Source organism: Babylonia areolata, chromosome 21 (genome assembly GCF_041734735.1).
Source record: "Babylonia areolata isolate BAREFJ2019XMU chromosome 21, ASM4173473v1, whole genome shotgun sequence".
NCBI lineage: Eukaryota > Metazoa > Mollusca > Gastropoda > Neogastropoda > Buccinidae > Babylonia > Babylonia areolata.
The window spans coordinates 12,145,617-12,158,116 of NC_134896.1; the positions used below are offsets into that span (position 1 = coordinate 12,145,617).

At 43.4% G+C, this 12,500-nt stretch overlaps 1 protein-coding gene across 1 annotated transcript in view; it reads left to right on the plus strand.

The window, feature by feature from the left end:
* Positions 1-12,500, plus strand: part of LOC143296717 (neuropeptide prohormone-4-like) — a 47,529-nt gene that overhangs the window by 9,945 nt on the left and 25,084 nt on the right. Inside the window, exon 2 of the mRNA XM_076608773.1 lies at positions 8,234-8,375. Coding sequence (XP_076464888.1) covers positions 8,234-8,375 — 142 coding nt within the window. The remainder of the gene's footprint in view (positions 1-8,233; positions 8,376-12,500) is intronic.

Genomic DNA, 12,500 nt, shown 5'->3' on the forward strand with positions numbered 1-12,500 from the left:
ATAAAGAGAAGCTTTCAACACCTGGATGACAACGATGCGATTTCGTGACCAACATTATCAGCTAATTTGATAACGATAATGATGATAATTGCTTAAAGGGTAAAGACCTCCCCCCCCCCCCCCCCCCCCCCCCCCCCCCCACACACACACACACACCCTCCCATCCCCACTCTCACGCGCGTGTTCGCATGCACGCACATATACACTGATACAGAAATGCATAGACAGGGAGAGAGAGAGATTTGATAACGATAATGATGATAATTGCTTAAAGGGTAAAGACCCCCCACCCCACCCCCACCCCCAACCCCTCCACAGCCTTTCACGGCCATCGGAGCGGTAAATTCATGCCCATTGTGCCCAAGGCTCGGCATAGGAAGACGGGGTCCAGTTTTAATTGACCTTCCTCCCAAACTGAAGTCAGGTACCTGAATTCACACCTGGGTGGAGGAGTGAGAGAAAAACCAAGTGAAATGCCTTTCTTTCCCAAGGACGCTGCAGCATAGAGAAACAGGGGCCTTGAAAGAGGGTGGGGGGTTGGGGGTTGGGGTAGGGGATTGGGGGTTGGGGGTAGGGTAGGGGGGTCACTGTGAACACTGGATCAGAAGTCTAACTCCTGACTGCTTCTCCCATGACGCCTCCTAGACATCGTGATCAGGACGACAAATAAATAACAAACTAACTCAATATAGATAAACAAGTAAATGAATAAATGAATGAATAAGTACATGAATTAACTGCTTCCTGGATATTCAAAACTGGATGACTCGAAAATAAGTTACAATTGAACGCGGACAAAACTGAAGCAATGATCATAGGAACTAAACAAAAACTGTCTTCCATCACAATTGACACAATCAAACTTGGCAGTACATCCATCCCTCTTTCCACGTCATTCAGGAACCTCGGTGTTGTCCTTGGCAATACACTGTCCATGCAAAAATTTATCAGTCAGACATGTCAGTCCTGCTACTGTCAACTGCGGCGCATCAGTGCCGTCCGGAAATATCTGTCCACTGACGCAACACCTAGACTTGTCGTTTTTCTCATTCTCTCTCGCCTTGACTACTGTAACTCTCTATTGTCTGGTTTGTCTGCTTCATCCATTCAGTCCCTTCAGCGCATACAATACTCTGCTGCCCGACTCGTCCTCAGAAAGAAAAGATCTGAGTACATCATTCTTCTTTTGCGACATCTCTACTTGCACCCTGTCTCACACCGAATAAAGTACAAGATCAGCACTCTATGTTATAGATGTATTCACAAAACTGTCCCTTCCTATCTCTGCGGCTGCCTTCACCTCTACAATCCATCCATCTCGCTCACTACGATCGGCTTCGGATCCACTCTGTTTTCGCATACCCAGATTCAAACACTCGACTGTTGGCCGCCGTTCTTTCTCTGTCTCTGGAACTTGCGATTGGAATGAACTTCCTCTTTCGCTTCGTCAAGTCTCCACACTCAGCTCTTTCAAGTCTGGCCTTAAAACCCACCTCTTCCCAAAATAGCTCCCTTGCCTGCCCTTCCTTGTCTTTAGTTTCTACAGTTTTAGAGTTGTGCATGCGTGTGAATGACTGGTGCGAAAGCGCTTTGATTTGTCTCTGCACAAGATTCAGCGCTATATAAATACCATTATTATTATTATTATTATTATAAACAAATAAGCAAATAAATGGAAGAAAGAAACAAACAAAAATATAAATAAATAAATAAATGAAACAATAAAACGCATTGTAACAACTCACCCACCCGACAATACATAGAGGTGGTCAACGAGGCCAGACTCCATAACAATATCAATAATAGTAATACTACTACTACTACTACTACTACTACTACTACTACTAATAATAATAATAATAATAATGATGATGATGATGATGATAGATGGATAGATAGATAAACAACTAAGTAACTAACTAAATGAATGAACAAATAGATAAATAAACAAATACATAAATAAATAAATAAATAAATCATAACAAGCCCCCCCCCCCCCAACTCCCCCAACCACCACCACCTCCCCCACCCCCTTCCCCCCAGCCTCCCCCCACACACACACACACACCGGACGAAGAAAAATTAATCTAATTACGGTTGATGCTACGAATGCAACCCTGTCACTTGTCACAAACACACTACAGTTTTAACTGCTTCGTCGCGCGACTTCATTGTGAGTGGATTAGCAACCTGAGCTACTGCTGTCACGCCGGTTCAATTAAGTAATGCTGTAGTGATGTTGTCGGAGCTAAGTCAGGTCTGCCAGTTGCATACAGGGTCGACGCCGTTGGGGGGTCCCAGGGTGGGGGTGGGGGGGATTGGGTGGGTGCGTGAGGGGTTGGGGGATGTATGATTGGGAGGGTGTTGGGTGTTGAGGGGGTTGGCTTGAGATGCGAAGGAGAGAGGGGTTGTTGTGATGGTGGGGGGGGGGGGGGTCGGGGGGCTGCGGAGCTGCGGGGGGGAGGGGGGGAGAGGGGATTAGGGGGGGACGTTGGGTGGGGTGGGGACGTGGGAGTGGGGGGGGGGAGGACGTACTGGGTTGCGATGGGGGAGAATTTCAGCCATTGTTCAAATGAAAATAAAAGGCGTTTCCTCTTTTTGGAATCCTTTTGATCACGTTATATTGTGTGTTCATTTCTTGTTTGTTTAGTTATTTATTTTTAATTTCTTTATTTAGTTATTTTCGAGTCTGGTTTTTGTTTTGTTTTGTTTGTTTTATTCGGTCAGTCGGTCATGGGTTTCTTTGCTGCTGCTGCTGCTGCTGGTGGTAGTGTGTGTGTGTGTTTGTGTGTGTGTGTGTGTGTGTGTGTCTGTCTGTCTGTCTGTCTGTCTGTCTGTGTGTGTGTGTGTGTGTGTGTGTGTGTGTCTATGTGTGTGTGTGTGTGTGTGTGTGTGTGAAAGAGGCGGGGGTGGGGAAGCGAGGGGTGTGGGGAGAAAGGGTGTGTGTGTGTGTGTGTGTGTGTGTGTGTGTGTGTGTGTGTGTGTGTGTGTGTGGTATAGTTTATTGTGAAGGTTACGTTTATAATTCCTATTTTGACGTATGTGGAAACATTTTATCAACACTTTCTTGTATTGATTCTTAAATGTGCTTCATATGTTTTGATATCAATCCGAATTGACGTAAATCATTCTGAATTCAATGTGTGATGTCCCTCCCTCCCTCCCTCCCTCCCTCTCCCCTTGCGCAACCCCTCCCCACCAGTCGCATCCATCTCCCTAGCTTTTGTTTTTATATATTCATATATTCATTTACTTGCCGAGTGTGTTGAATGCATTGAATGCCCTTTCAGTCTTGTTGTCTAATAATATGCAATGGTGTGCAAGGACAAGTGATTGAACAGTTGGTACCACAACGTCTTCGTGTGATTTTATTTCAGCACTGGTGTCAAATTTGTGTTTGAATACTGTTGATATTTGTTGCTATCATTTCCTTTTAAAGAGGCACTCAGAAACGACTAAAGAGCGACCCCTCCCTCCCTTCCCCCAGTTCCTTTGCGGCCCATCTCCCCTCCTCCCTCCCCTCCACAGGAATAAAATGAATGAAAAGTTGTATGTTATTATTTGTAAGTATTTTATTTATTTATGAAATGTATATAAGGCACACACACACACACACACACACACACACACACACACACACACACACACACACACAGAGGGATACACACACACACACATACACACACACACACACACACACACACACACACACACACACACACACACACACACACACACACACACACAGATAGACATACACACACCTCACACACGCACACACACACAAGCACACACACACACACAAACACACACATACACACACACACACACACACACACACACATACAAGTGCGCGCGCGCATTAATCAATTAGTGGTCACAGAGGGAGAATGCTCATTTCCTTTCCAAGCACTTCCTTTAAACAGGTACTAAGCCTTATGCCCCGCCTCCTGCCATTTCTCTAAATACAATCACCAAATACATCTTCATCTTGCCTCGTAGCTTTGATGATTGATGGAGTCTCCCGTCGGACCGACGGACGAGTAGGCAGGCAGGCTTATCTGTCGGTGTGTGTCCTCATATGGGAGAAAAGGCCGATTCTGGATGCGCAGCACTTCCCACAGGTGTTGCAAGGGAAAACGTCTCCAGAAGTTGAGCCTTGCTTCCTTCGCTCACGCTTCTCCTTAATGGCCAGCGTTCTCTTGTTTTCAAACGTCTTTATGCCTTTAGAGCACAGCATCCTCCAGCGAGAGCGGTCAAGGGCATCAGTTTCCCAGGAAGCGATGTCTATGTCACAGGCTTTGAGGTTTGTCTTCAAGGTGTCCTTGAAGCGCTTGCAGGGTCTTCCGAGTTCACGGTGGCCTTTCTTCAGCTGGCCATACAAAAGCATCTTCAGGATCTTGCTGTCTGTCATGCGGAAAACGTGTCCTGTCCAGCGTAGCTGGCACTGGATCAGCAGGCTTTCGATGCTAGGCAGGCCGCTCCTCTCTATGACCTGAAGGTTGGAGACCCTGTCTTGCCACTTTATGCCGAGGATCTTTCGTAGGCATCTCTGGTGAAACTGCTCAAGTTTTCGAACGTGGCGGTGATACGTCGTTCATGTTTCACAGCAGTACAACAAGGTGGTCAGCACAACATCTCTGTAGGTTCTGCTAATGTACACAAGAGTGCACAACACAACCAAACACACGTATATAGCCAATGTTATAAAATATGGGACTGGTCCACTCGGTATTGTCAAGAACCGTGGGTGTGTCTGAGTGGTATCAGTCAGTCTGTCAGCGTGTTCTCTTGGTACTGGCTGCGAGAGGTGAGCCATACTCGGGGGACGAAGACTGCTAGCATGCAGGGTGGGTGAGTGGGTTGGATGGGATGGGAAGGGATGGATTAGTGCTGTGTATCTATCTATCTATCTACTCATGCTTTGCAAGCAAATCCATTAGTCTGCGGCTAGAGGTATAGCACGGCACACACATGCACACTCACACATACGAGCACGGGCACGCGCGCGCACACGCATGCACGCAAACACACACACACGCACACACACACACACACACACACACACACACACACAAAGGAACGCAGAGAGGTATGCACGCACGCATGCAAACACACACACACACACACACACACATCTTCAAACATACTGCTGTGCGCTTACACACACACTCTCTGTCTGTCTCTCTGTCTCTCTCTGTCTCTGTCTCTGTCTATGTCTCTCTCTCTCTCTCTCTCTCTCTCTCTCTCTCTCTCAGCCAACCAACACACAACACACACACACACACACACAATGCGAACCACCATGGCTTGCACCAGAATGTGCCAGCTGCATCGCCCTGTGAAGTGTTAATCAGACTGCTGGTTACTTCTTCATGACTACCTGCAGGACAAAAAAACACTCCCGCATGAGGGGGACAGAACGAAGCATAACCGGACAGGAACCATTTACACGTCAGAGAGACATTTATCAATTATGTATTGTCCCACAACTGTCTTACCGTAAATTATTGCTAAAAAAAAAAAAAATCCGTGACAAACAGTCGGATGGATAGTAGATAGATAGGTTGTTGTCAGACGGTCAGTCAGAATTGCGGTCATATAGCACGTACCGTATTCAGCACTTTGGGAGTTCAATGAACATTTCTGGAACCATAAAACCTTTGACCGGGAAAAGTACAGAATTTTATCGTGAAGAAATCAAAATATGTCCATTTTCAGAATATACCCATTGAACACGTTTGTTACTTTTTGAGGTTACTAATTCTGATTTCATTTCACAACATGACTCTTTTTTTTTTCTTTTTTCTTTTTTTTTTTAGAAATCCTCATCATTTCAAACGATCAGTTGACCTAACTGTTGTGTAGGGCCAGCTGTTCATTTGGTTATGGTATTTAGATGGTTAGCTCTCGCATTCAGTTAAAATCAAAACAAATGGATTGTGATTTGGTTCTCTGTATGTGTGTGCTCAATGAAAGCAGTCTAGTGTATAACACACATGTCGTCAGTTCACCATTTGAAGAAAATGATATGCAGAAAAGACAAGAATATATTTTACCCCTTTTGCCAAATCCAAGAAAGAAGCTATTTCCTGCAGCGTCTGTTCTGCAGGAATTCTAACTGTGTGCAGGGTAGAGAATTTCTGATGAAAAAAAAGCAGAACAAAATAAAACGTTATGGCTCATTAGATAAAGACAACAACAATAAAAAGACGGTCAGTCAGAGATAGATACATAGCTAGCTAGATAGGCAGATAGATATACGGGCACCTGCTAAAAGTATAAGAAAGGATTTTTTTTTAATCATTCGGCGTTTTGGGGTGTGTTTTTTTTCTTCTTCTTCTTCTTCTTCTTCTTCTTCTCTTCACAGTGCCAGTCCAGCTAGTCTGATGAATGACGTTGTCCTCTTTAAGTCTTGTCTGGAGCCATGGAGTTTGTTGTGTGCAGCATGGTTGGTGTCGGCCACGCGGTATCTCTGACAATATAGGTTTTTTTTTATCAAGACTGTTTTTTGGGGTTTGTTTTTTTGTTTGTTTGTTTTTTGTTTGTTTTTTGTTGTTTTGCTACCACATCGTCTGCACCTTCTTCTAAGTGGCAATGCTTGCATTCAACTCATCTCTTTTCCCTCAGAGCACAGCTCATACATCCAGGGCAGTTCTGTTGCAGTCCCAGTACGCACAGAGAACTCCCACTGTCAGGCCTGTTGTGGGTAGTGTTGACCCTGAGCAGCTGCTGAATCACTTGTATTGTCATTTTGTTGCAAGCTCTCAGAACCTGTTCATCACCAGCATGGCTATCACCCGGGAACCGAGGCGGTGAGACGTCATCTCGGTTAACTCACTCAGTACGGCCAGTCCTCTCTTCTCCTCTACACAGACCCATCGGATGTCCAGTGGGTGTCTGAATGACCCAACCTTTAGCTTCCGTCGTCAGAATTGTGGTATTCTTTGTCAAAATTCACCTCTTCAGTATAAGAGCCTTCCGCTTGCAATATTTTGGTGATGGTAATTGGGGTGAAACGCTGTTAACGTCGTCTCTTTCGCCGTTCGTATGGAGAGAGTTAACATGCATTTCGCTTCGTGGACCCAAGTCCGAAGCACACCTGTGGCTGCAGATGGGTCCTGGACTGACTCAGCCCTGTGTCACCGATGACGAGCAGCTAGCTGCAAGGCGATGGCCGGACCTCCCTCCCTCGGATGTCCTCACTGCAGTTATTTTGTAACGGTATGCCATCTGCTTCTGTCAACAGCAGCAGCAGCAACAGTCTCAAGTTGCCAAAACTGAAGGTTTGCTCATTGGAGGTTGGGCTTGATGTTATCTTTGTACCTCTTCTTTGGGCGTCCCTAGTTGCTGCGACCGCCATGCGCCAGTATCCCCACATGAGAGTTTTCTGAGAATCATGGACCCAGCCATGTAGATGTCATAACCTGACTGTCCAAGCTGAACCTGGAGGGTCGTGGCTTCTTCTTTTTTGCTTTAAAAAAATAAAATCGTAAAATTTGTGACTGACAGTAAAACGCTTACAACCGTGTAATATAACCAGCATGTTCAAATCCAAATCTTTATGGACACAGTTGTTTACATATAAAAATCAGGAGAACTTTGCACGCTCACATTCATTCCACCCCCACCTCCTCCCGCCCCTCAATTGACTCCTCTCTTTATTCCAGCCCATCTAGAAATAGGTAAGTGATCAATCATTGTTTTCTTACTGTCATTCCTTACCTCTGGGTGTGTTAAACGCTTTTGATATGGGTCAAGGGCCAAACCATTTAGAATGTCAGTGTCATTGTCAGCTAACATGCTTTCCATTCTCATTTTGCCGATTGCAGATAAAATTCATCATTTCGTTATTATTGACCAGGGTGTAAAGTCCTATTTTGGCATCCTGAATTCAAGAACCTATTTTATCGGCAATATTTATGCTTGTATGAATCGATATTACCATTGGTAGATACTGTACTCCATTTTCAGTGGATTTCGACTCTTATTTTGTAGGTTATTTTACTCAATTTTGATGTGGATTCAATTCACTTCCTAGACTTACGTGCCATCATCTTGCTTTTTTTTATTTCGGTTGTTTTTTGTTGTTGTTGTTGTTGTTGTTTTATAGTCCCACAAACCGTGAAAATGTCACCAATAAGTACTAAGATTCAGGACACTACAGAAATTTTGAGTAATGAATCTGCAGTTTCTGTTTGACAAAATCCAGGTTTGTTGTTTGTTGTTGCAGATGTCTCCATTCCGTCGTCTGGACGTCACGGTGCTGTTTGCTGCCATTGTTGTCCTGGGCGTTCACGGGATAAAAATAGACCTCTCCGGTTTGACAACGAATGCACAGTCTCTCAAGTACAACAAACGTACCTCATGTCTTGGTGAGCGCCTCTCTCTCTCTCTCTGTCTCTGTCTCTGTCTCTGTCTGTCTCTCTCTCTGAACTAAGTGTGTTGTTTCTTGTTGACATTACCGCGTATTATTTGTTATTGTTGTTATATGTTCACGTGTTTGCACCCCTTCATGAGGGACAGTTGCGTATACTTGAATTATCCGTATCCGTATCTGTGTGTGTGTGTGTGTGTGTGTGTGTATGCGCGCTCGTGTGTGCGTGTGTGTGATTGTGTGTGTGTGTGTGTGTGTGTGGTCATTTCCCTGTCTGTCTGTCTGCTTTTCTATGTCTGGGTGGCTGACTTTTAAAGTAGGTCTACCCGCGGGAGACTGTCGCTGACTCAGAGAGTTAGGAAGATTCTTGCTTGTAAAAAAAAACAAATGTCGAAGGTATATTATATACTGGAACGATTTTCATCCTTTATTGTCTTTATGAAATACTCATATGTCTTTCAGAAATCCATTACTTACTATAATGTTTTATACGCGATGTACAAACCATCAATGTACTTCCAGACATAATTGATATCTATATCAATGCCATTCTCTCCGTGTCTCTCTGCGACTCTCCGTGTCTCTCTCTATATATATATGTCTCTCTCTCTATCTCTCTCTCTCTCTCTCTCTCTCTCTCTCTGTCTATCTCTATCTATCTATCTATCTATCTATCTATATACCTATCTCTATGTTTCCAGACAGTTAAATATTCTGTCTGACACAGCTAAAAGTCTTGATCTTATTGTAAATATGAATAGATCCAATGTTATTATTTTCCGTAATGGTGGTTATCATGCCTTGAGAGAAAAATGTTTTTTTGATGGAAATGAGCTAAAAATTGTAAATATGTACAAATACCTTGGTATCTTTTTGTCAACAAAATTTGAGTTTTGCACACACTTTGTCTACCTTGCAGAAAAGGCAAAACAAAGGAACGATAGCAGTCATTAGGATGTTGTGGTGAATTGGTGAGCATTCGCCAACTATCTTTTTTAAGCTCTTTGATTACCACATACAACCAATCTTGACATATGGGGCTGAAATCTGGGGACTGACACAAAACCAAGAACAAATCGAAAACGTTGACTTGTTTGCTCTGAAACGAAGATACCCGGTACCCTTCATATATTGCAGCACACGTAAAATGTGTGAAATTCTGGTAACGAATTGTACAGATGGAAAACATTAGATATCCAAAGAAAGCTTATGATATCCTTCTGAACCTGCAGAACCAGAATTTTGTGACTTGGGCATGCAAAGTCAGAAATCTTTTTTTTTCAAATTTGGTTTTGGAGAAGTTTGGGAATTTCAGCGGGTTGGTAACTCGAAAATGTTTTCTAACGGCTTTCGAACAAAGACTTTCAAACAGACAGACTTTTCAAACAGAGACTGTTTTAAACAAGACTGGCATGCATGTTTAGAGTCACATACATTCTATGATGTTTACGCCTCTTATAAGCATTCGTTTTCACCAAGCTGTCATTTACTTCAAATTGCCAAAATCAAAATTCGTAGCGTTTTCTTGAGATTCAGGATTTGAATGTCTCCACTGAATTGTCATTTTTTACAGTACAAACGTGATGTGAACAGAAATTTTAACTGTCCTTTTTGTGTCAATGTCCCAGAAACAGAACTTCACTTTTTGTTAACGTGCTATATATACAAAACTATCCGGAAGGAGCTAATACCAGAAAAGTTCTATAGACAACCATCCATGTTTAAACTTACACTTCTGTTTACCAATGTAAACGAAAGAATTGTTTGTAATCTGTCCCTTTTTGTACTCAAAGCGTTAAAAATTAGACAAAATGTGTGAATGTGATTTTATGTCGATGAATATATTCATATTTTTTTCATACTGTGCTTACTCCATTGTATGGGCAAATGGCCTGACAATTATATCCTGCGTCCTATCTCTATGTCTCTGTCTCCATCTCTGTCTCTGCCTCTCTCTCTCTCTCTCTCTCTCTCTCTCTCTCTCTCTCTATATATATATATATATATATATATATATATGCAAATATGTATATGCATAAGGGTGTGTGTGTTTGGGGATGAGTGTGTGCATATGTGTGTGGGTGGGTGGGTGTGAGTGTGTGACAGTGTTCCCTTCATTATATTTTTATGATGATAATGGTCCGTTGATTAGTATTATAATTATCATTAGTAGTAGTAGTAGTAGTAGTAGTAGTGGTAATGGTAGTATTTACTATTGTTATTATTGTTGTGTCTTATCGTTACTGTTTCTGTTGTCACAAAGACGGATTGGAAGACTAGGCAATGCCTGAAATCTTTATCCTTGAGTAATAAAGTTTTTTAAATCTTGAATCTTGATTCTTGAATCTCTCTCTCTCGCTCTCTGTCTGTGCCTGCCGCTTATCATCCACTTCGAACGAGTGGTCTTGAGCAACCCAATCAACCACCCAGTTTTCTTGTCCTTCTCCTCGGGTGGCAGTAGCTTCTTGATGTTTTGTTTCAGCATGAGCTAACGATACTTTAACTCACTCAATACGGCCAGTCCTCTCTTCTCCTCTACACAGACCCCTCGGATGTCCAGTGGGTGTCTCAATGACCCAACCTTTAGCTTCCGTCGTCAGAATTGTGGTATTCTTTGTCAACATTCACCTCTTCAGTGTAAGAGCCTTCCGCTTGTAATATTTTGATGGTGGTAATTGGGGTGAAACGCTGTTAACGTCGTCTCTTTCGCCGTTCGTATGGAGAGAGTTAATGCTCTCATTATGATTTCCAAACGCCCACCCTATTTCCAGCATGTTGTGGCAGGAATTCAGCGCAATCAGATCCTGTGTAGGAACGATGGGTCGAGTTCGGTGGAGCTTTCGAAGTTATTGGATGTGTTCAGGGGCCGTGGCGTTTTCTTTGTTGTCTGTTGGTTTTCCGTTTTGCATTTTTCTATTTGTATTTGCATTTGTATTTCTTTTTATCACAACGGATTTCTCTGTGTGAAATTCGGGCTGCTTTCCCCAGGGAGAGCGTGTCGCTACACTACAGCGCCACCAATTTTTTTTTTTTTTTTTTTTCCTGCGTGCAGTTTTATTTGTTTTTCCTATCGAAATGGATTTTTCTACAGAGTTTTGCCATGAACAACCCTTTCGTTGCCGTGGGTTCTTTTACGTACGCTAAGTGCATGCTGCACACGGGACCTCGGTTTATCGTCTCATCCGAATTACTAGTGTCCAGACCACCACTTAAGGTCTAGTGGAGGGGGAGAAAATATCGGCGGCTGAGCCGTGATTCGAACCATCGCGCTCCGATTCTCTCGCTTCCTAGGCGGACGCGTTACCTCTAGGCCATCACTCCACTGTGTGTTTCTGTGTGGGTCAACTTGTAACTCAACAACTTTAGGTTTTGGGGCGCGTTCTGGTTTTATTTCAGTCACTCTGTCCTCTATGTATCTTTCATGTTACTGTATTTCAATGTATTTGCTTTCTATTTGTTTAAGTATTTCATTTGATTTTATGTTGATGCTTTACACTAAGCTAGCGTAAGCTCTCAAGACATTAACCAGCGCGTTGGGTTTAAGCGTAGGTTAGGCATCTGAAGAGTATCTGTGGTGTAGAGTATATGGGTCAGCCCGCACGCTCTGACACCCCTTTGAAACTGAAAGCGGGGCACCGTGTCTTCACTTCTATCAGTTTTGCGAAGTTCAAACCCGTCACTATCGATCAGTCAAAGAACCAATAACAAGAACAAGGTTCCCCTGTTCATGTCTTCCACTCTGAACCATCCCCACACTGCTCTTGAATTTCTTCGCTGTTTGATTTTAGCAGAAGTTGGGGTCATGCCATCCAACTAATGTCCATTGTGTCCGGCAGCTGACCAATGAGCTGTTAGAGATGAGTTTAACTCTCTCCATACGAACGGCGAGAGAGACGACGTTAACAGCGTTTCACCCCAATTACCATCATCAAAATATTGCAAGCGGAAGGCTCTTATACTGAAGAGGTGAATGTTGACAAAGAATACCAAAATTCTGACGACGGAAGCTAAAGGTTGGGTCATTAAGACACCCACTGGACATCCGAGGGGTCTGTGTAGAAGAGAAGAGAGGACTGGCCGTACTGAGTGAGTTAACGACCTATCGGCGTGACGCCCTTTAGGT